Raw genomic sequence first — 25508 nt, 5'->3', positions numbered from 1 at the left:
AATCAGATTCTAGCTATCATTTCTCTAATACAGTCTACAAAATGAGAGCTATAATCTGATTGGTTGCTATGGGCAACACCTCCACTTTTCCTTTTCACAAAGTTTATTAAAGCTACCCTGAAGTTTAGTAGTAAGATCCCGCCACACAACTGACGCACTGTAACACAATGGAGCACAGCGATTTATTTTTTTTTGCGTTTTTAACTTTATGTATATAATGAATAAACTAAAACACACACTAGAGATTTAGAATTTTTATTACAAAAAATAAAATGGATGAGAAATAAAGTTAGAAAAATATCACGTTTTATATCTATTTTTCTCCCAATAAAGCTCCATAGAAGGTTTGAAGACAATCTTTCTTTTCTATTTCCCAGTAAAGAATAAAAAGAATGAACAGAACCGTATAAATTAATCAACTCTAAATACAGACCTGTATCTAAACACCCCTCACCACAATAATCCCCCGAACACACCCATTATTGTGCTTATAGACACAGATAAGAGACGTATAGAAATAAATCACACACTGGCTTTACAGACCTAAGCGGTATATACGGAACCGCTGATTCCCGGCGCTTTGAAGTTATTTTTTAAAATGGCACTTTTATTAAAGCCCATCGGGTTTAGAGTCAAATCGCATTCTCAACATTACAGTAATATGTGCTAATATTATTAAATATGCCTATATTAGAGCTTACAAGTCTGTTGAGGATCTCGGTCCCCAAGTGTTACATAACTTGTGATACTTGTGGGCTGACAAATGTTGCTGTACATCTGAGCTAGGCGAATTGTGGCTCTGTTTAGCTTTACGCTAAATACAATGCTTTATATTCCTGGTTTCTGAGTATTTATAGAATCCCCTGGAACATGAGGACACAGAGCTGTTCTGGATGTTACTGTACACAAGGCAGACAGATAAAATACATGGCTGACAATCACACAAGCAGACAGATAAAGAAATGTTGCAGGTGGTACATTAAAGTCACCCAAGACAGCTCATTCAAGGAAGGTAAGCCCACCAGTAGAAAGTATCAGCTAAGCTAATCTATCTTATATGTATAATATGTAATTCGTAAAAATGTTTTAACAAGTAGTAAAATTAACACAAAGGGGCATATTCAATTGGCCGTGTTACTGTCAAAAGTAACACGGCTTGCGCACTAATACCATCATTACTGTAATAGTGCGCGTATTTACAGTTATTACGGTACTTTTAACGCCGGCTTTCAGCTCGCGGCTCAGAGCTTCGAGCTGAAATCCAGGTTAGAATTACCGTAATTACTGTAATACTTTTAACGCTGCGTTACTTTTGCGAGTAAAGTGGCCAATTGAATTCCCCCCAAAGTTATTATTTTAAATACAATAGGTTGTTTGTGAGCTATCAGTGTGAGACTACGTAAGGAGTGTATGGTCATCGTAATGTTGGTACAATTATCCATTTGTAGAAAGTGTGCAGATTACATAACACAGAGCTACATACAGATCCATGGTGGGGAACCTGATCCAGCAATGAGGTCACTAGCATCTGACCACGTACATCTAGACCAAGGTTTATGTGCCAGGACATGAGAGGTACTCTGTAATACACATTCCCAGTGCAATGCAGCCGTTCTGGGACACCCAGTTACCATCACCGGGGGGCAATGTAGCTTGTAAAGTAACTACACCAAGAGTGACAGAAGGGAGATATTACCATCCAGGCAGTAACACCATAAGTCACCAATAGCAACATGGATAAATACCATATATCAGATATTGTACAGTATCTATTTAGGTAAGAATCTGACATGCTGGGAGTTGTAGTTCCACAACACATCTATATACAAAACATTTAAAAATAGCATTATAGTACATAAATCTGCATTATAATGGCCACTGTGTACCCTCTGTCTGAGCGCACTGCATACAGACAGCATAAAAGCCATAGAGGTAGTCACTAACATAAGAATTGCAGTAATCCACAGCAACCAATCAGCATTGAGCAGTCTAGTGCAAGTTAGGCGTGAAAGCAGATTTCTGAGTGGTCGGTATGTATTGCTGCATAGAGCCAATGATTACCTGTAGGAGTGTTCCTACACGAATTAGATAAATGACCCTTTGTTCCATCTACGGCCTTCAGTGTCTGTCCTAATAAATCTCAGGACTCTGCGGCATACACATGTACATGACACATACTGCACAGCATACAGCTTATATATAGGTGTCATGGTAATATTATTAATGTGAGGTAAGAGAAACGTACTGTGGACATTCTGCTATAAAGAATACTTATAATGTGCATCAGAGTAATAGCGGACGCTGTTCTAAACAACAAATCTGTTTCCTATATTTTGTGCTTTGAAACTTACTGCCAAGACATCGCTTGTACATCTACCTAAACTGCTTGTCAGAAAATAAAGGTCCGCTTAAGTTACAAATATAAAAGTCAATAGTCAAATAAATCTAAATGTGTTGTCCAAAGTACCTCTGAAATCTTATAAATACCAGTACTGTAGACTAAAAATATCTATATAACAAATATAGAATTCCATAGGTTTAGGATGGAGATTACAACAGGAAGAAAGACTATGGCTAGATCGTAGTTATAAAGTGCAACATGACAGCATCCGATGTTACTGACTGCAGACAGACATGTAGCATCTCTGTAATACAAAATAAGGTAACCTGTGTCTGGCAAGACATGCTGTTACTTGTGGTTCCACAACAGCAAGCGAGACACAGGTTACTTATTATAGTTTTACTTGCTTACACTATTGTGACAGACACTGAGACACTAAATCTTGTTTGCAGAAGGACTGAGACCAGAGCCTTCCAGAAAGTGTCTAATTCTTTTGTAGATCAACCAATTAAGGGATCGTCGTCATCCTGAAACTCCAGTCGTGTAAACTGACGTGCGGATGGCAATTTTTTCTTCATAATGATTATTAAACAGGTAAAAGTGGTGAGTACCATGATGACACCCATGACTATGCCAATGGCCTCTGGGAGTTGGATGCACCACTGGTCGGCCAGCAAGCACTTGGCGTTGGACAGGGTTCCGTTGTTTGGTTCGGCTTTTAATCCCAGAACGTGACACATCATGGGATAGATGTCTACGCTGTCTAGTGTGTGCATCTTGTAGTTCTTCTGGAACGCTGGTCCATGCGCGGCTAGGAACGGATGCATGCTGGCTAGGCTGTTGTCATATCCGTGATTTCCCACTGCAATACAGGTCAACAAGCTTATCAGCATTTGTTATTGATATAAAAGCATTTTTCACTTTACAAGTGTTAGTAAACAAGAAATCACCTAGTTCTGCCCAATAGGTGGATGACTGGGAAAGGTCAATTAAAGTAGATCTCTGACTCCCTACCTCTGTGGGCGGCTATCACTGAATGTCCTGACGTGCTTTTATCCTGCCAGAGATGTCATGCAGGCATCAGTCCAGCCAAAGGGGGACAGAAAGCTGGTTCCGTCTATCTGACGAAAGTGAGACACTGTCAAGAGGTCACGTGCGGGGAACAGTTAGCCGGACCCACGCCTAGGACTCTAGGGGAACGGTGGAGCAAGACTAGTCTTTGGAAATAAGAATGTTACTACTCCTAAGACACAGAGGATGGAAGAAATGGACCCAGTATCCCAGACATCCCATCTGCAATCTAATTCCACATACTGACAAACACAGGATAGGGGATAATGCCTTACATCTTATAGGAGAGGACTCGTTCTGCACTATCGTCCAGCCCTCGTCAGCCACCAAGATGATGGGCTGGATGCGGCTGTTGTGCTTGTAGTGATAGTGGTCGGGAATGTCCTCTCTAAGGTAGGCCGTCATGTGAGTACTGCAGTTTTTCAGCAGATCATACACGGATTTTACATCTGGGGAATAAACAAACAAATCATTAGATTAAACTTCTGCTAATGTGTTATCACCAACAGTTACTGGAACGTCGGCGCACAATCCCCACCACCCGCATTTCCACCGCTTACTCCTTTTCACCGCAGGTCACATAGTGTACACTATATACGGATACAGTGGCACAATACGGGTGGTGATTTCCACCCGCTGAGCTTACTCCTTCCCACCACAGGTCACATAGTCTACACTATATACGGATACAGTGGCACAATACGGGTGGTGATTTCCACCCGCTGAGCTTACTCCTTCCCACCACAGGTCACATAGTCTACACTATATACAGATACAGTGGCACAATACGGGTGGTGATTTCCACCCGCTGAGCTTACTCCTTCCCACCACAGGTCACATAGTGTACACTATATACGGATACAGTGGCACAATACGGGTGGTGATTTCCACCCGCTGAGCTTACTCCTTCCCACCACAGGTCACATAGTCTACACTATATACGGATACAGTGGCACAATACGGGTGGTGATTTCCACCCGCTGAGCTTACTCCTTCCCACCACAGGTCACATAGTCTACACTATATACAGATACAGTGGCACAATACGGGTGGTGATTTCCAACCACTGAGCTTACTCCTTCCCACCACAGGTCACATAGTGTACACTATATACGGATACAGTGGCACAATACGGGTGGTGATTTCCAACCACTGAGCTTACTCCTTCCCACCACAGGTCACATAGTGTACACTATATACGGATACAGTGGCACAATACGGGTGGTGATTTCCAACCATTTTTGCAAACATATTTTTTATTCACAAAGACACAAAAATGACAATGTCGCCACCTTAACTGCATATTTCTACTATATGTCAGAGTGGACAGAATCCACCATGACAACATAGCAAACTCTTCTAAAGACCTGAATAGACAGATCGGAAACGTACCTCTATGACAGGGGTCGGCAACGCCCGGCACGCAGCCCCCTGAGTCCTGGCACGCCGTCCGCTGTCTAAATGACAGCCGGCTGTCATTCCTTCCCCACACTGAACTGCTGCGCAAGCGCAACAGTTCAGCACTTCTCCGGCTAACAGTTCCTCCCAAGCACCTTTGCGGACCGCTTCACGCTTGGAAGAGGCAAGTATAAAATTATATCATTTTTTATTCATTTATTAGTGTCCTAAAAATTTTTTTGATGCAATTCTGAGGCCATAAGAGTCATTGGGGGCATTACTGTGGCATAAAAGATATTGGGGGCAACTGTGGCATACTATGTGTTTCTGAGGGCAACTGTGGCATACTATGTGTTTCTGGGGGCAACTGTGGCATACTATGTGTTTCTGGGGGCAACTGTGGCATACTATGTGTTTCTGGGGGCAACTGTGGCAAGGTATGAATTGGGGGCACAACTTGTGGCATAAGATGAATTGGGGGCACAATTATGAGGTATGATGTGAACTGGGGCACTACTGTGCGGCATAACTTTTTTTTTGCTGGTTCCTTACTGTTAATATGATATTAGCCTCATAAAATGAGAAATATATATATATTTATAGCCGCAGAGAAGGGAGGGGGCGGCTACAAATTGCCTGGGCCTGCTTGGTGGCCCGAGTCCCCTCTGGAGACCTAATTTTGAAAAAAAATATATATATTTTAAAAGTACTTTTTTAAAAAAAAAATTATTGAGTGCAGGGGGATCGGTAGTGGCTAAATCCCCTTCAGCTCAGGTACCTTCAGACGCCAGGTCATGTGACTGCAGTGGTCACATGGTACTCGGCGGGCTGCTGGATATCTTCCCATGCTGTGCAGTGGAGAATAAGGTAAGAAGGTGTGCTGGAGAGGGGGCATGTGTCACTAAAGGTGCTGGGCAGAGGGAGGCACGTGTGATTAAAGCATGTGGGCAGAGGGGACATATGTGAGCAAAGCTGCTGAGCAAGGGGGCATGTGTGAGTAATGCATTTTTCTGTAAGAGGGTGGCCTGGTGCTTTTCACCTGCTAGACATGCCCCCAATGATGTACTGCCACACCCCCAATTGTATGACCACTTGCATGGTAAAAAAATTTTTTTTAACCATGCTTAACTATAAGGGAGGACCCATGGAGCTGCTGTACTGGGGCCATGAATTTCTCTAGGCAGATCTGTATGTATGTATGTATATATATATATATATATATATATATATATATATATATATATATATATATATATATATACATACATACATACACACACACACACACACAACTGGCACAACTGAGCTTGACTAGATTTTAGCCGGCAAAGGTTGCCAACCCCTGCTCTATGATGTACCTAGGAGTTAATCTATTATCTATTTTTCTTTGTTTAACACAAATGACCGTCACTCGCTCAATATATTGATAACAGATCTAGAATTGTGGAACAAATGCTCTACACCCTGGTTTGGTAGGATTGCAGTAATAAAGATGTCAGTTTTACCCTGATTAGTATATTTATTTCATATCTTTCTTGTCTACCACTAAGTGACATTTCCACCGTTATCTGAGTGCAGTACATAGATGTATTATGTATCTTCCACAGGTGACAGGTGGTTTGGCTAGTGCTACGACACCGCATGTTGTATACCTGCGTTGGACCACTTAGAAATGTACTGAGGCTACGATGTCATTCTCATATAACTAACCACGTTAGCACATTTCCCTGGGCTCACCTCATTCACCTGTGCCCTCCTTTCTGGGGGTCCCATTATAGAACTCCGGATCACATTACAGCCGGAGGATACATTCTGCGGACCTCCGACTTTGGCATGGGTTAGTCTAAACATTGTTAAATTGGCACACAGATGTTCTTTATTTTAATTTCATTATTGTATCATTGCTGAACATCTTGATTGAGTTGTTCATACAAGTTGCCATTTCAAAATTAAAAGTTTAAAAATAAAAAAATGAATGTACATATTCTAATCCCTTTGTAAGCAGCAGGTGATTTCAATTAGCACAATAACTAAGGTATATCTTACACTCCGTGATATGGACACTGACTTTAGACCCGGGTATTGTTTAGCACTGGAGTTTAGATTAAGACTCCCTCCCAGACCCCATAACCTGGCCAAAGATATAGTTTCATGTTAAGGTTTCTAAATCGGTTGCACCTCATCAATGCATTGGTTTTGGTCAGAAAGGCACAGTTGCTGTGATATCGCTGTCTAAGGTTAGGATCTTGGCAATCTTCTTTTGTCAAGCATTTCAGTCCATACATCTGAAACGTATCAACTGCTAGCGCAATAAACCAGTGTAAAAATAGAGATTTGGTTCTGAATAGAATTAACATTTATATCATCTTGATAGGCCTGAATATTCAAAGGATCCTCTGTGGGGATTCCGGTGTCACCTAATCCCTGGGAAGATCTCCTTTCCATCTCACCGCCCCTCTGACTTCTAACGTTGCTCCAGCTAAATGGACGCTGTGCACAGCAATCTATATCATTCTCCAAAGTCCTAAAGGTGCATAGTTCAGATATGTGCATTAAATACTCTGTGTATGTAATTCAAGACCAAAGCAATCCATCTGCTCAAATCAGGTATCATCCCAGGGCAGAGAGAGATAATGTTCACCCCTCCCTGTAGAATGTAAGATCTCATGTCTGTCTAATGTCTGTCTCTCTCGTATGTCCTGTCATGTCTTTTCCTACATTCTGTATTTGCAAAACTTTAAAATAAAAACGATTTAAAAAAAAACAAAAAAACAAAACAAAAACAAAATTAGACCCACCTTTAAGGGGCAATATTGCTGCAACAGGAGTTGAATCCACCAAAGTGTAGTTTCCACGACCGATGCAATTGTCCAATACAATAACCCTGTCCTTTGAGCACTGAGCCATGCCGTGGTCGCTGGTGATGATTACATTGACTGTGTCCCACAGTTTTACTTCCTTCAGTTTTGATACCAAGTATCCGATGTGTTTATCCACGGCGCTCAGCACTTTAGTCATGTTTTCAATGTCCTCAGGCCCAAAAAAATGACCACTAACATCAGGTTCTTCAAAATAAAGCGTTGCAAAATTGATTGGCTCATCCGCTCTTGTGAACCATGCGGTGATGTTATCCACGCGTTCTTCAAAGGTGACGTTGCGGTTATACATCAGAAACTCGCTGAGGGTGGTATTCTGAATGCAGGTGTTACTCCCTGGCCACATTGCCGAACCACTCCTGCGGCCGGCGCGTTGGTTGGTCACCCAGATGGGAGTGGCTTCATTCCACCACACCGGGTTTGTTTTAGAAGTAGAATTGCCTACATCAAAGGTCTGGTTGGTGGCTGGGTCATACATGGAGTTGGCTACAACCCCATGGCTTTCAGCATATAAGCCGGTCACTAGTGAGTAGTGATTGGGGAACGTCTTGGTAATAAAGACGTTTTTTACTTCTGTCACCAACACGCCAGCATCGATAAAACCCTGGAGATTAGTCCATGAATAGTTTGATAAATAGTCCGCCCTGAACCCATCAAACGACACCAGGATTAGTCTGGGGGCGGAAGCCTCTGCGCTGCAGAGCGTTAGTCCGTGCAGCAGGGTTAATGTAATGGCTGCGGTGTACATCTTGTAAGCTGTTCCAGTGCAGTATATCATCTGGAAATTATAAATAAATATATTAATATCCTGAATGTACACAGCACACCCCTATTCTTAACTAATTATAAAGGGATATTCACGTTAGGAAGGGACTCAAGATCTGTCACACTCGGCTAACTTAAAGGTGACAGCCGTCTAATCAGGCTGTTTCTTTGGATAAAATACATCCGATCTCTATTGATTATCTCCGCCCAGTGGTCAATAGAAGAGGATGTGGTCACTAAGGATCCGGCAGGAGAGAGATGTTTAAAGATAAAAAGTGAACTGGGTTTAAGCTGTATCTGGAATGTCCAGATACAGGAAAGAATTGCAGCAAAGAAAATATTTTTGCAGTGTCCCCCAAGGTCTACAAGATAATCAAAGTAATAATCAAAATAAATAGAAATTAAAACTGCTACACACTCATGTCTAGCCCTGATTAGAGAAACATGACACATATTATGTATGACAATAAACAGGACAAATAGTGGAACACATTTAAAGATATATTGTAGGAAAACATTAATTGCTTGAACATGATTTTCATCTAATTTAGCTTTTATAACCCTTTTAAAAAAAATGCAACCAAAAGAAAGTCCATTCTATCCCAAAAACCAAAATCCTAACAACTAAACGTTCTTGCAAATGGAGCGGCACATAGCGAAATGCGTCTGGTCACAAAGCTACAAATGTACCTCAGTTATTAAGAGGCTAAACTGTAAAATGAACCACGCATTTAATAGGACAGAAATTGATCATTATGGATGACTCACTTTCTAGTAAACAATTTGGCTCTAACAGCTTTGTGTGCATACAGGAATTTATATAGTCATACATAATATAACACATGTAAAAACTCCTGGGGGTCAATGTATTAAGCTCCGGGTTCTTCAACACCCGCGAGTTAGCCGTCTTCGGCGTTTAAATTTAAAGCAACGCTGCCTTGTAAAGGGAAACTTCCCTTTACAAGGCAGGGCCGCTTTAAATTTAAACGCCGAAGACGCCGAACTCGCGGGTGTTGAAGAACCCGGAGCTTAATACATTTACCCCCTGGTCTGCTTATAACCAGCAAGGACATTTATAACCACTTGCAGGTCTCACAAATGTCTCCCCACCCTCTCACACCAGCCCTGAGCAGGTCCAACTGGTTGTAGGAAAGGTATATATAATATGTGCTATATAATATGTGCTCACATGCCCTGCTCCAGTGATATTATATCTCTGCCAGACCATCTTCATAAACGACACCCAATAGGTGGTGAAAGAGAACCAATCTGAAGGTTACACAAACAGTATTATGCTCAAATAGCAAAATGTTTACAAGAAGCATCATTGTGAATACATCACAAAATTATGGGCAAAGTAATATAGCCCATACAAACCATGTAATATTCACAAGGTCATCTTAGTAACTTATAGTGTGTAAGTAACATGGCAGATGAGGTGCAGCATGGAGAGTATGTCAGATTATACACTGGGGACTAACACACGTCTGTAGCTTACACCCTAAATAGGTCTAACTAGAGTTACTTTATGATGGAGGAGGATTGAGGTATATATGTAGATCATGGACAGTGCAGCATCTAGAGCCAGCGGTGTCAGGGATTCATATCTAGAATATACAGTTCCAGGCTCCAGTTCCCAAAAACATTGTCAAGGAAATGGAGCAAGTCCAAAGAACTGCAACTAAATGAATAAATACGGGGTAGGGGGTCTACCTCAAAAGACTGTTCAAACTAAATGTACTTCCACTGGAGAAAAGATTCCCAATAGGAATACAATCACCTTGTATGAATACAACAAAATGTACATGCCAACCAGTTCGGTGTACAGAAGACCTGCGGTCACACTGAAGAATGGAGATTTCATCTCCAGCTGCGAAAAGAGTTTTTTACGGTAAGAGCGGTGAAACTATAGAAAGCACTCTCACAAAAAGCTGTCGGCAGACACTGTAGATGGTATCAGGAACAGATTAGAGGTCTTCCTGACCCAACAAAACAATAAGTGTAAATATACTAAAGCTAGATCACCAATCTGTAACACCAAGTACAGAGCACAATACTTGGCAGATCAAGTCTGTATTACACATCATAAGCACTGCTATTCTACCCTCATTTTCATATCCTATACATAGTTCAAAAGTCCATTCAACATCTAGAACGAGAAAATCCAGTTTCTCTTGTTACAGAACCAGGCCAAGGCACACAGATGCTACTTTGAACGTAATAAAACAGTAAATGGGATTAGATCATTGACTCTTTGAAATGTGGTTTGTTAGAAGAACAGGATCCGAGCTGCTCAGCATTGTGTTTGAGATACAAGTTCTCCCAGAACAAGGGCAGTATTCTTTCTTATGCTGGGTACACAATACAGAAAATGTCTCCAGCTTAGATAGATATCTGAAACAATTTTACCAACAATTGAAAGTCCTGATCAGCATGCCGATTCATGTGTACACACCTACACAAGTTCCCTTCAGATCTGTGATCTTCATCTCATAACCACCTGCTCTAAAGATCATGGGCCTATGTCATTAAGGAGAGCAAAGCATAAAAAAAGGAGTAACTTTGCACCTGGGCAAAACCATGTTGCATTGGAGGGGGAAGTAAATTTAATATGTGGGGACAGATTTATAGATGGAACAGGGCATGGCCTAGATAAACTGTAAATTTTGGTGTAAAAATAAAGCTATCAAGTATTTGTGAGCTACATGAAAAAACAGCCAGTATTTAACTTATGTGCAAAATAAAAAACTAATTTGCACCCCTGGCATTGTAACATGGATTGTCCCAGAGAGCATTTACTCCTTTTTTTGCCTTACCGATTCAGGCCCCGCATATCTGCATAGTCTACAGATATCTGCCTTCACTCTGGTCGTGAGTGTGCACACACCTCCAAATTTGCCCGATATCGCTCCATCGTTGATCGTGATTTTTAGGAAGTTTAGAAAACCACGTCAAACAATACGATGAGCTTTGGTGAGATAAAACCAGATTTATTGTCATTCTTCTGAATGCCTGCACTGCTGTACAGATATTGCTGATACAACATCTACAGCAACGCTGATTACATCATGTGTGTAGCCACACTACACCTTCCTGCTGGTGTTGCACACAGCTTGCTGTGAAAGGCGACGGTGCTAATTGAATCCTAATGAACTTGGTGCCACACTGGAGCAGTCTGTGCCCTATATAACAATAAGTGATATATGCCAGCACCGAGAACTGTATGTGGAAGCTGCTGCATACAACGTAACTTGTTTTACTTGTGCAAACTCCCAACAAAACGTGGTATGTAAATTACAGCTATTCTTATGCATGATGTCCCTTAAACTTTGTGCAACAATGAAGCACACAAAATTGATAGTCTTAAAAAATACTAAACAATGCAAAGTGCCGGTAATCATTTATGCACAGAGCAAAAATAACAAACCTGTTAATATCACTTTAGCAACAAAATAGCAAAAAATCATTTTGACACATCCATGTGTTTTCTACAGTGGGGATTTGATTTAATGCTGACTGTAAGCTCTGAGGAACAGCCCCCTGCCTACAATTTGTCTCCCGTCTGCTCCTCCTTCATCTACCTCATTTGTAGGATTTATAACTCGGACTGTTCGGCATTGTAAAGTTCTGTGGCTCCTAACAAATAAATGACGATCAAGATGATGATGAAAACAGACACCGTCGATGGGACAATAGAATGTCCGAGGTCTTGTACAAACAGGTATTAAAATCAGGCATGGTTAAAACCTATATAAAATGCGGTTTATCATCATTTATTTATATAGCGCCACTGATTCCACAGCGCTGTACAGAGAACTCACTCACATCAGTCCCTGCCCAATTGGGGCTTACAGTCTAAATTCCCTAATACAATATGAGCCGACTCATAGTTTTGGTGAAGTGAGAAGGAAAGGAACAATATGAGGCATGAAGTTTCACCATTTCCAGTAAAGGATTAGAGGCTGAATTAAAGATACCGGTGATATTCCAGTACATGATCATTAGAGGAGCAAACAAAAAATATCTGCATTAGAGAAACCAGTGCAAAGTCCACAGGATTGTGGATCGGCGAGGAGTCAGAGGGAGTGACCGTCCGCCGGGTGTTTTTCCTATCTGATGATTGGAGTGATCGGAGTTACAGGAATAAGAAGTCACCGCGAGTATCCCATATTGAGCTGATGATTAAATTCACAGAACGACCGCCGAGAAGTGTTACATGCTGATGTACTACCCACGTCTGGTAAGTGCATTTCCCTAAGGGGTTTCTCGTATATATTGGGATGAAATTAGATGAACACGGTATATGTTACCTACCGATGCGGAGACATTACATCTAGAAGTTTTGTATAATACTGGACTATGTGAAAGCCTATATATGTTATGTACATCTAATATGAAAGGACTGAATGTATATTTGATTGATACTAGGCGCCATTTGTGACGGGTCTGTGGTTGTTGTATATATTGAATTTGCATACTCCTTTGTGGATAGGAGTTTCCGTACACAGGCAGCCCTGTATCAAAGTCTGCGCTACATTTCTATCTTTTTTATTGTTTAGACACAGATTAGGGTCAATTTTTGTATCAGCCAATTAACCTACTAGTATGTGTTTGGAGTGTGGGAGGAAACCGGAGCACCCGGAGGAAACCCGCGCAAACACGGGGAGAACATGCAAACTCCACACAGATAATGCCATGGTCGGGAATTGAACTCAAGACCCCAGCGCTGTGAGGAAGAAGTGCTAACCACTGAGCCATCATGATGCCCATAATGCTGACCATCCAAAAAACATCATGTAAACAAACGGATATGCCCCCAGTTTACGTATCGAACAGTCACAGCCATTAAAGCCATTTTGAAAGAAAATTACATTTTTAAATAACTATCACCAAATTTAAAAAAACCCATAAGATCACCATCACAGCCCAACACATTTTACGGGTTATAGCCACACCCACTGTACCTGCGGCACATACAGGTGTAACCAGTATTGAAGAATGACTACAACAGGTATTCTGACCAAAGTTAAACACACCTCAACCAAAAAAAGAAATAATAATAAAAAATAGCAATTATACATATCCGGGTAAAGGGCTACGCTATTTGCTAGCCAGTACTATAAAAATTTAGATCTCTAAATTGTACGATCATTCTTTCCTGGCCTGAACCATTTATCACTCTAAAGTCAATATTAACTTACTGTAATTGACAAAATTGAAAATTATAAAGAAATATATAGTGAAAAGAAGCGAATTAGAAGAATGATACGAGATTGTAAAATGACATGTTACTTACATGACTTTGTGGTGAACAATTACCAGAGCAGGATGTGCGCTGAAGCTTAGCTGGCAGTCAGACTCTGTAATTAGTTTTATAGATAAGAACAAAGAAAGATCTGTCAACTCCTCATAAAATCACAGCGTTAAAAAACGACAATCTCAGACTCAAGCAATGCAGCCAATTTGTGCAATTAAAATCCAGTGCGAGTTATTTACAACCAGAATGCAAACCAATTCCTCCCAACCAACCAGCAGATGGCTTTCCTAGATGTAGCGCGAGTTAGACAATGAAACAAGTTGTGGGATTGGTTGCTTTTTTTTTTTTTGGTATTAAATAACCACTAGTTTAGTCTCAATAAATCTGTACTGCATGCAGCCCAATGTGTTTTCAAACAACAGAAATGTCAAGTCATTTCTAACTGTCTTAATGTTAGACGGAGTATGTAGTTAAAATGAATAAATAAAATGCATGAAGTCCCATTTTTACTGGTGCCTGATCCATAATGATAACTAAAAGATATAAGCTCCCATATTGGAGAAAAACACTACAATCTTCTGTATTAGTGTGATAGGATCCTCACATCAATACTTTGTGCTGCTGGGGAACCCTGCTCCTTCTGTTATCTGACTATCAAGCCTGTTGTCCTTCTTACAGAACGTCACTTTCCCTGTCCCATGTAGCAGCCCCGTCTCCACTAACATAATCACAGTGGACCGGTCATTGCACCCCACAAGAGCAGCACACTCATCTGCTGTAATACTTTGTGCTGCTGTGGCCAATCTGATGATCTGTTTGGTTATATGTCCCAGACAATCAGGAGACTGAATATAAGAAGCTGCTCTGACCTCAGTCAAACAAACAATAGAAACACACACGTACATTTAAATTGCAGAAAATTGTATAAATGTGTAGACCAACCCTCTAATAATCATCATCATTTATTTATATAGCACCACTAATTCCGCAGCGCTGTACAGAAAACTTAATCACATCAGTCCCTGCCCCGTTGGGGCTTACAGTCTAAATTCCCTAACACACACACACAGACAGAGACACAGACTAGGGTCAAGTTGTTAGCAGTCAATGAACCTGCCAGTATGTTTTTGGAGTGTGGGAGGAAACCAGAGCACCCGGATGCTGTCCGTATAAACATAGAAGCCACAAAATAAATGAAAATAGCTGGGATTCCTGTATTTATATAAAACAGCAGAGGTCAAATCAATGGTTAAGGGATTATTTTATATTTTTACTGGTTTTATTTATATCTTTTTTTATTTAAATGTAATAATTTTTAGTCTATTTTTCCTTTTCAAATTTGTATCCAGATAATCTCCATTAATATATATATGCTTTTTTATATACAGCATTAACTACGCGGGGATAATAACTGAATTTATCTGGTCTATCTAATCCGTATTTAAAAGAAGCTGCCATGAATTGAATCTAAAATACGTGTTGATGTAATTAAAGATGGTAAATGCCATCACTTTCAGTCACCTCAAATTCTGTCTAGACCTATTTCCCTACCAGTGGTTTGTATAAAATGCAAAACCATCATTATGTTTAACTTCTACTTGTTCATGAATAAAAAGAATAACTGTAAACGTAACAGGATACCACAGTCATGTACTTTATGTTTGTCACACAACATTGGTCTGTCACCTTCCCGCTTATGTACCCAGGACCGAAGAACCAGGAAGTAAAACAGGTAATAAACAGCTCTGTTATGGTTATGAGAAATCTCCACAACACAATCACACTCAGAGAGACCCCCACCCAAAATAATAGCTGCAGAATTTGCAGGTAAAAAGTAATACCTACAGAGCCTGCATTTAGCAAAGCAGATCCTGGCTTCAAACAACCCCCAAAATTAAAACCCTACAGCTACCTTCCACACCCACACCCTCTTCTGTGCAGAGTAACACCCACACCTGCTGCACAGGAATACCCAGGGCCATCTTTTACATTGGGCACGATGGGCAGCTGCCCGGGGACCCCACGGGCAAGGGGGCCCCAAAGGCACGGCTCTTAATGAGAATAAATAATCCTGCAAAAGAAAAAAACCTGCAAAAAAAACCTACAAGGGTCACTGAGCAAGTACATTTATCTATCTCTATATATCTATATCTGTATACATCTATATATCTATATCTAGGGGCCCCGGTGCACTGCTTTGCCCAGGGGCCCATAATGTTGTTAAGATGGCCCTGGGAATACCCCCAGACCCACGAGCTGCTCTCTCCCCAAAATAACAGACCCTGAGACCCTCTGTTACCTGCCCACCAGCTGCACCCCCCCTCCCCAGAGTAATGTCCAGCCAAGCCCACACACCTAGTATTACTACTAAATAGCACCAACATATTACACAGCTCAGTACAGAGAATATGTCATCATTAGGTGCTCTCCCACTTTAGTCTGCTTCTGCTTTTCCATATTATTTTCTAAGTGCAATAACTTGGGCTGAGATTCAGGAATAAAAGGTCATTTACAATGGGAGGAATGAGTCAGCTTCCAGCAGGTGGACAAGAAGTGGGACAAGCAGAAGCAGACGGCTGTCACACCCTGATAAGTTGTCAGCCGCCATGTTGGTACACCCAGGTCACCCTCCGGGTGACAGGGTGGTCTCCCATGTACTCACCCACAGCCGGGTCACTCTGCCTGACACCTTCACTCAGCGGGCAGACCTTCCATGGGGAGGAGCCGCCTGTCAGCTCGCGCCACCTGATTGGCTGTAGGACTAACTGCGTCACCAACGACCGGTCCAGCGTGATTGACAGAGAACGGTGTGTTATTACCACGTGACGCGGGCGGTGACGTCACCGGCAGACGAAATGGTCTGATCACGTGGTGCGTTGCCCACTCTCCAGCATAGACCCATGTGCTGTGCAGGTCATGCAGCTGTCACTCTTATTTACCTCTTCTTGTCTGGGGGGTTTACTTGGAAATAACTAGAAAGAAAAATATAGATAATTTTTTAGCATAAAGGTTTAGATTATGTTTTGTGACAAGCAGCTTGGCAGCATATTGCAGTTGTATCTTTTTATTTTAAGTCAGTTATGTAGATGCTAAACTTTCTTTTGTTTAATATTTATTGGGATTTAAGTAATATAATAAAAAGAAAAAAAAAACAGAAAAAAACAGCACAAGTGCAAGTATCTTACACAGGCAAGAATAAAGGGTATAGCAATGAAAATCTGTATATTGAGTGATTGTTCTACTGAGTGATCCATACAGGTATCAAAGCGAAGCTCCCCACATATGGGAATGTCATAGCCCACAATTACAAACCCCCTAAAAACAAATAGTTGTCATAAGAAAACATTGTATTGGGAAGAGAGAGATGGTCTGATTCTAAACTTTTTAACTTAAAAGCCATTAATGCAGCTTCATTAATTTACAAAACAATATATATATATTTTTATATTGTTTGTTTGTAAATTTTGTAACACATTAGAAAGGTAAAGAACTGAAGCCCAAGGGGGCAACACCACATTACATTGTGAGTTGGATAACAGAGTAAAAAGAACAAGTGGTGGTTACAAAACATAAACAGGTAGAGGAATTTCACAACAATATAACAATGAAGAACCTTAAAGGGATGCTGTGGAGTGTAGCGTTGCACAAAAAAATATTTTTATTCTGGATATGAAGCAGTGATAGGCTTGAAAGCAAAGCTGTGTTTTATGCTTTTATACTTTATTTTTTTTTTATCTTTCTTACTTTGCTGATTTGATTGTTGTGTCTCCCCTTTTGCTAGCACTAGTGGATTCAGTGTACACTGGATGTGACAGAGCTGCTTGCACAAGTTCCAGTTTTCATAGTCTAGCAGTGCTGACAGACAGGAGAGGCTGCCCTCTGCTGGGGTAAGTCCTGCGTTGATATCACAGACATTTCTGTTGCAAACGCAAAAGTGCTTATAACTTTTTTTATTTACAGGACAATGCTGTCTGCTTTGATTGGGTTATACTGTTATAGCACCCTGTCTGAATCCCCAGGCTGTTATTGATGTCTAGGACTAGTACTGTCAGGGCACTATGAAGAGCACTGACACCATTTTCAGATAATTGGCTGCTGAGCTGCTGCATCTGCCCAGGTTACACGTGATCCTATCTCAGTACTGTCTGGAACACTATTGAATCTATGAATCCCTATCATGACAACTTTTCCAAATGTTGTAATAAGACAAGTGTTTGAATTTAAAATTTTCTTTTTCAATAAATATTAAACCCAGGTCCCAGATAGAAGAATACATAGTAAGAATTGTATTGAACATGCAGAAAAAGAGGATTTGTATTGTGCAGTTGGCTAATACTGAATAACATCGTCCTTTGAAATGACAAACATTTCAAGGTGTAACGCCTTCCTCAGCCTGTCCTTGGTGACGAGGGATACGTGGGATGAAATGTGCACCTCCTACAACCCTCCAATGCGCGTTTTGGGCAGCAGGTGTGTTGCGGATTGCCAGGAAATCTGAATTTGATTGAGTGGGAAGTGGAGAGTTCCAGCTGATAAGAGCCCAATTTTAAGGACGAAGGGGTGTGTGCGGCACATGCAAAGCAAAGCAGCAATTGTGATTACCCCCTTAGGGGGTAAGTAAGGGGTATCTGAAGGTACCCCATGGGAGACACCAGGAGGGTTGGTTGCGTATCTTCTGCAACAAGGGCACATTTTATTGAAAGGGGGCCCCCCATGTTGGAGAGAGCCCTGAGATTAAGGGGGAACAAATCCCACTAGGAAGAACAACGAGTGGGTGCATTATAAGGGGTCATGTGGAGCAGATTTTATTTGGCACTAACAGTCCCCATGTGAATAGAGTTTTCCCATGTAAGACACAGAATGTGGGACATGTTTTACGTCAAGAAGAGTTTGGAGACCTCATCATTGTGGTTGCCAGCATCATTATGGTTATGAGTGAGAGTCCCTGATATTGATATAGTCTGAGTGGAGGAGCGCAAGAACCTCTAACACATGCACAACTGTGTGCCTGTACGTACGATGAGCTATGGCCGTATGTTATGAATCTGCTGTACCCAGAAACACCGGTATGTGAATTGCCAAACATGTTTATCAACTACTGAAATAATGTGCTGGAGGCGTTTGGAGAAGCTCTCTGTGTAACCGTTATGTAACCGTGTAAATAAAATGTTTTTTTTTTATCGTGAGATGGTCTGACACATAACTTTTATTTAAACACATATGTTTTCAGGGGACCCTCTGGAAGCAGATGCCACACCCACACCATAGTCGGAGCAGTAGTAGAGGGCAACAGTGAGTGGGATACCCCATCACACTATGGCACCCTAATGGCACCAGTAAAGTTTCACAGTACCTTATTACATGTGCCGTGTAGATTAGCCCTAATCAATTACTCCCCTCCCTGTGCCACCCCCACAGCACAAGCAGAGCACCAGACAGAACAGGAGGGGGCTAGCCCATTGAAGAGTTAACTGGTATGACTCTGAGTGAGTGGCAGTGAGGTGTGTTTGAGGGATTGATGCAGGACATGAGGTTATAGGGGATTAATGCTGGACATGAGGTTGATGCAGGATATGAGGTAATAGGGGGTTGATGCAGGACAGGAGATTATAGGGGATTAATGCTTGACATGAGGTTGATGCAGGACATGAGGTTATAGGGGATTAATGCAGGACATGAGGTTATAGAGGATTGATGCAGGACATGAGGTTATATGGGATTAATGCTGGACATGAGGTTGATGCAGGATATGAGGTTATAGGGGGTTGATGCAGGACAGGAGGTTATAGGGGATTAATGCTGGACATGAGGTTGATGCAGGATATGAGGTTATAGGGGATTGATGCAGGACATAAGGTTATAGAGGATTGATGCAGGACATGAGGTTATAAGGGGTTGATGCTTGCCATGAGGTTATAGGGGGTTAATGCAGGACATGAAGTTGATGCAGAACATGAGATTATAGGGGATTTATTCCGGATATGAGGTTGTAGGGGATTTTTGCAGGATATGAGGTTGTAGGGGATGGATGCAGGACATGAGGTTATAGGGGAGTGATGCAGGACATATGTGAAGAACAGGATGTTGGGGTGCAGCTACATGTGCACATGATAAACAAATAGAAGCATTTATGCAGAAATCACGCTCTCCTCATCCGCTTTTTATCCAATTCAAGAATGGCCATAAATGATGTTAGAAGTGCAACGAATTGCCTTTACTTCCGTGACTTGCGTGTTTATGTCCTGTGTCTGGAGAGGAAGGACAGCCGTGTCCTAATGCATGTTCAGAACAGTAAATTCATTTTCACGCAGATACGGCTCATGCAGACTTGCAGAAACACACGTGTACATGTTAGGAGACAAAACTTTTGCACCAGCTATAGGGCAGATAATGATAATGACTTGTCATAAACCAGGCATATGTGCTTCCAAAGCGGAGATGGATGCATCTCGGGATGTGTTCAGCCCTGATTGTGGGCAGATATGCATTATTTTTTAAATGTATTTTTTTTTTTTTAAATCAGAATTTCTTTTTATTATATTTTTGTCTTTTTTTTCCCCTCAACATGAAAGCTCACAACACTGGGCTATAACAAATAAAACTAAACCCACGCAGGGGTAATGACAGTATCACAAGGTCAAGTATACATTGTCAAAATGCATCATACATCAGAAAATATTAGCAAGTTAGTATGTAACTTCCGATAAATTTAAAGAACATAAAAACATAGCAATAATTGACATGCAAAACAGGAATAGTCTTCCCGTGCCACCTGCCTACATAGAGCATAGAATGAGGTACTGAAATAATAATAGTAATAATAGTGACTGGGTGTCTGCCCCGGACAAAATACTCTTAAGAGAGATCCACCTCCCTCAATCCCTCTGTAGCATAAGGAGATATTCTCCATCTATACCAGATCTTCTCATATATATCAAGCAAATTTCTGCTAGTGTACGAGTATTCTTGGTCAGACCCAGGCTTAATATACATAGTCTTGGTGTAATGGTGTATACTCCCGCTCCCAATCGTATTACACAGGCACCCACCTCCCATCAGAAGGTGACACCAGTGGGCATTTCCAATGCATATGCAAAAGTCCCCCTTCACACTCCCACACTTGGAACACAGAACCAATTGCCCCCCACTAAATTTAGAAATCCGAAGGGGGGTAAGATATGCTCTATGTAGAAGGAAAACCTGGACCTGACGAAATCTAGCAGAAGCAGTGTCCTGACACGGACTGCTCAAAATGGTACCCCAGGCTTTATCGTTGATCTCCCCTAAATCAACTTCCCATTGGTGTCGCAGTCCCGGCAAGCCCCCCTTCCAACCCCTTCCAACAGAATTAAATATATGGGCGAAATTTGGTGGCTCAAGCCCAACCGCGACAGTTGCACCCGTAGAGGGTCTGCACTGAGACTTGGGAAGGCCCTCCGAAACTGCGAGGCCAAAGCATGCCTTAGTTGCAGGTACCTGAAGAAATAACTCCTAGGCAGTCCGTATAGTCCCCGCAGCTGTTCAAAGGAGCATAATATCCCATCCATATACAACTGCCCAATATGCAAAACATTACAGGTACGCCAGGCCCCAGCTCCCAGCATCCTCAAAGTCCAGATTATCCCAGAGAGGGGTGCACGGGTCATAAACTGACTAATCCACAATCTGAAGCGAGACCTGCCATACTCTCCGGGCCAGTGTCACCAGGGGAGATCATCCCTAGGCTTCCTACCAGCCAAATGGAACTACGTCCGTGAATGTCTAGACCCTGTCATAGAAACTAGGAGATCAAGAAGGTCAGAGCCTGCCCGAGACCACAGCCATGCACCAATATGTGCCAACTGGGTGGCAAAATAAGGATATGAGACGATCAATAGAACGGAATATACTATGAGGGATGTAGATTGGCGAATGCTGCAGCATATACAAAAACTTTGGCTGAATACTCATTTTAACTAAATTAATTCTACCCGTGACCATCAACGGCAACTGTTTCCACGCCTGAACCCGGCTTTTAAGATAATCGATCTGAGGTTGGAGATTGCACTGAATATATTGACTCATGTCATTAGAAATCCAAATACAGGGGGCAACCCTGTCTCGCGCCTCTGCCCAGGGCAAACTGGCGAGATATGAAACCATTAACACAGACTCTGGCTGTGGGGCAAGAATACAACAGTGGCACCCACTGAACAAAAACCGCCCCGAACCGAATTTCAATAATGGCGTCCACAAGTACCTCCACTCCACGGAATCAAAGGCCCTAGCAACATCTAACGACACCACCACCGCCTCCTGCTCCGCCTGGTGGGGCAAATGCAGATGGCAAAAAAGACTGCGCAGATTGATAGCCATAGATTTTCCCGGCATAAAACCAGTCTGGTCAGAATGCGCAATCTGCCAATCACCTGCTTTAGACGCAACGCCAAAAGTTTCGCCAATATTTTAATATCCGTTGTCAATAGGGATATAGGTCTGTATGAGTTCGGGAACAGGGGGTCTTTCCCCGTTTAAGGAATAAGAACTATAAGAGCTTCTGACATGGACGGGGACACAGAGCCCGAATCTCTAAAGCTCGTAAATATTTCTTGCAAGCGAGGAACATAGAACCCCATATGTTTCTTATATAACTCAATAGGGACCCCGTCCACACCTGAAGCCCTGCCATTTGGGAAGGAAGAGATCGCAGCAGCAATCTCCTCATCAGTGATCGATAAGTCCAAACTCTTCCTACCAGCCATCAGTTCAGGCAAGGAAACAGTCGCCAGGAACGAGTCTAGGTCAGAATCAGAATATTCAGCCCTAGATGCATACGCATCTTTAAAATAAACATAAAAAACCTCATTAATCTCCCCAGTCACAGTGTGCACAGCCAGGGCTGCCAAGAGGAATCCAGGGCCCAGGTACAACAAATTGATGGGCCCCCCCCTTATAGTTGAGTAAGCAATGCACCATTGAGGAGTAGCTAGCACAACAAAATCACTAGGTCCTGAATTCCCCGGAGCGGGACATTTGTCCAAGGACTCCTGACTTTCGGGACATCTAACACCCTTGTGAAGTATAGGAAGAATGCAGTGTGTACAGAAAGAGTTCAGTCTTGGCCTGCGCCCACTGGGCTCACCAAACACTCACCAAACATTGGCATTGTCCCTACTAGAATCACAACATTTCACACACTATGCTGCTCTGTCCTACCTGTTCTTCTCACTTTTACCACATTTGGCTGCTGGTTTCTTTAGTTGCGGCTTCTCTGGATCCTGGAATGTTGGAGGACCTGTTTGGGAAAAAAAATGGCTACATTTAGAAAATTACAGCCAGCCCCACCGTTAAATCAATAGCATCCATGATTAATAATTAGGCCTTCCTCCAGCCCCAACATTAAAATAGTATTCCCATTACCCCGCAAACAAAATAGCAGCCATTAATTAGCCACCATCTACCTTACACACACTACATTGCCAAAAGCTCCCTGTGCCATCACACACACATTACTGTGCCCCTTTATCATCACCACGCTATGCCCCCTTATGATCACACTGCGCCCTCCATGCTGCCTTTGTCCCTTTCTTCATCCCCCTGTGCCATCCTGCCTTTGCCCCCTCCTTTCATCATCCCCCTGTGCCATGTTGTCTTTGTCCCTCTTTTCTTCATCCCCCTGTGCCATGCTGCTTGTCCCTCTTTTCTTTAACCCCCTGTGCCATGCTGCTTGTCCCTCTTTTCTTTAACCCCCTGTGCCATGCTGCTTGTCCCTCTTTTCTTTAACCTCCTGTGCCATGCTGCTTGTCCCTCTTTTCTTTAACCCCCTGTGCCATGCTGCTTGTCCTTCTTTTCTTTAACCCCCTGTGCCATGCTGCTTGTCCCTCTTTTCTTTAACCCCCTGTGCCATGCTGCTTGTCCCTCCTTTCTTTAACTTTCTGTGCCATGCTGCTTGTCCCTCTTTTCTTTAACACCCTGTGCCATGCTGCTTGTCCCTCTTTTCTTTAACCCCCTGTGCCATGCTGCTTGTCCCTCTTTTCTTTAACCCCCTGTGCCATGCTGCTTGTCCCTCCTTTCTTTAACCCCCTGTGCCATGCTGCTTGTCCCTCTTTTCTTTAACCCCCTGTGCTATGCTGCTTGTCCCTCTTTTCTTTAACCCCCTGTGCCATGCTGCTTGTCCCTTTTTTCTTTAACCCCCTGTGCCATGCTGCTTGTCCCTCTTTTCTTTAACCCCCTGTGCCATGCTGCTTGTCCCTCTTTTCTTTAACCCCCTGTGCCATGCTGCTTGTCCCTCTTTTCTTTAACCCCCTGTGCCATGCTGCTTGTCCCTCTTTTCTTTAACCCCCTGTGCCATGCTGCTTGTCCCTCTTTTCTTTAACCCCCTGTGCCATGCTGCTTGTCCCTCGTTTTTTAACCCCTCTGTGCCCTCCGCGTTTTCCTCCCTTCACTTTCTTCTCTCTTCTTTCTTGGTCTTCTCTGCTCCTCTGTGCTCCATTGCTCCAGACTGACTGAATGCTGGGCGTGACATGATGACATCACACCCGGCATTCAGTCAGTCTGGAGCAATGGAGCACAGAGGAGCAGAGAGGAGGGACGCCGGCGCCGCGATCACGTGAGTATGTTTTTGGGGTTTTTTAACTACCCTGCTCCCCCCACCAACGACCGAGCCCTCCCTCCCCCTTCCCCCCGCCGCCACAAAAACAAAAGACAAAAAAAAAAAAGAAAAGAAAAAAATGTAGTTTTTAAAAAAAAAAATAATTCCAAAAAAATAGTCGGCACTAGGGCCCGGGCCGGGCCCCTTGACATGCCCGGGCCCGGGTAATTAGTATCCGCCCCCCCCCCCCGCTTCTCGGCGGCCCTGTGCACAGCACCCAAGGTATCCGTGATCCCTGCCACTACAGTCGTCACCCTCTCTGATCTAGCCAAATATGCCAGGAATCTAACACACTTTTCTGCTTCAAAATATTGAGTGTGCCTAGCGAACAGCAGTTTGCGTCTTGATTTGTCTAGGAGGTAATCTGACCACTCCCGCTGCACCACCAGTTATTCTGCCCATCAGTTGCCATACGAGATGAGAGATACACCTCCTCCAGCCGTGAGACCTCCTTTACTAGTCTAGCCCCCCGTAATCTGGACTCCTTTTTAAAAGAGTTAATACTAGTGATCAGGGATCTCCTCAGAAAAGCCTTAAAGGCATCCTAGATAAGTGGTGGGGCAGCTGTATATACATTTGGGGCAACATAACCATCCCACTGAGCTTCCAAAATATTTGGCCTTGAGGAGCATTAACTTTCAGAGTAAATAGTAAAGGAGAGTGGTCCGAGATCCTTCTAGGTCAGTGATTCCCAACTCCAGTCCTCATGCACCCCCAACAGCTTATGTTTTCAGGATCATGCACAGGTGACTTAGTTTACTTGGCTGGGTCAGTAATTATCCCACCTGTTTCCACCAACAAAAATCCTCAAAACATGAGCTGTTGGGGGGTGCATGAGGACTGGAGTTGGGAAACTCTGCTCTAGGCAGATATGCAACATCTACGGCAGCCGGCAATAACCTCTTAGAGATAAGTCCCAAGTCAATTCGGGAGAAGGAGTAATGAGAGGTAGACAAACAGGAGAAACAAACTTCTACCGGGTGCCTCAGAGGCCACATATCCACCAAGCCCATCTCATCCACCAGGCCAGCAAATTTCGACTTCCCAACATGTGAAGAATCTCCCGACTCCCTCCACCTATCCAGGACAAGATCCAGTACAGCATTAAAGCCTCCACAGCAGATCACAGGAGTATCAGGGACAAGGAGATAAAGTCACTACACTTCCTCA

The 25508-nt window shown here is 42.7% G+C and overlaps 1 protein-coding gene and 1 long non-coding RNA gene across 3 annotated transcripts; one reads left to right on the top strand and one right to left on the bottom strand.

Annotated features, from left to right (window-relative positions):
* Window positions 1-239: 239 nt before the first annotated feature.
* LOC142143464 (bis(5'-adenosyl)-triphosphatase enpp4-like) lies at window positions 240-16515 on the bottom strand. 2 transcript variants are annotated; one of them, XM_075201314.1, is made up of 5 exons: window positions 16371-16515; window positions 13748-13811; window positions 7609-8464; window positions 3688-3861; window positions 240-3203 (listed from the first exon to the last, which is right to left on the bottom strand). In XM_075201314.1, exons 3-5 carry the CDS (start codon window positions 8462-8464, stop codon window positions 2842-2844), a joined length of 1392 nt encoding a protein of 463 aa, XP_075057415.1. In that variant the 5' UTR covers window positions 13748-13811; window positions 16371-16515; the 3' UTR covers window positions 240-2841. The 2 variants fall into 2 exon arrangements, with proteins under 2 accessions (XP_075057415.1, XP_075057417.1); XM_075201316.1 differs by lacking the exon at window positions 13748-13811.
* LOC142143465 (uncharacterized) lies at window positions 16391-18881 on the top strand. Its single transcript, XR_012689533.1, has 3 exons — window positions 16391-16579; window positions 17490-17595; window positions 17669-18881. It is a non-coding gene; the product is annotated as an uncharacterized LOC142143465 (long non-coding RNA).
* Window positions 18882-25508: the final 6627 nt, after the last annotated feature.

Source organism: Mixophyes fleayi, chromosome 3 (genome assembly GCF_038048845.1).
Source record: "Mixophyes fleayi isolate aMixFle1 chromosome 3, aMixFle1.hap1, whole genome shotgun sequence".
NCBI lineage: Eukaryota > Metazoa > Chordata > Amphibia > Anura > Limnodynastidae > Mixophyes > Mixophyes fleayi.
The sequence above is the reverse complement of the archived record's forward strand: the minus strand, read 5'-3'. Positions and strand labels throughout refer to the sequence as shown.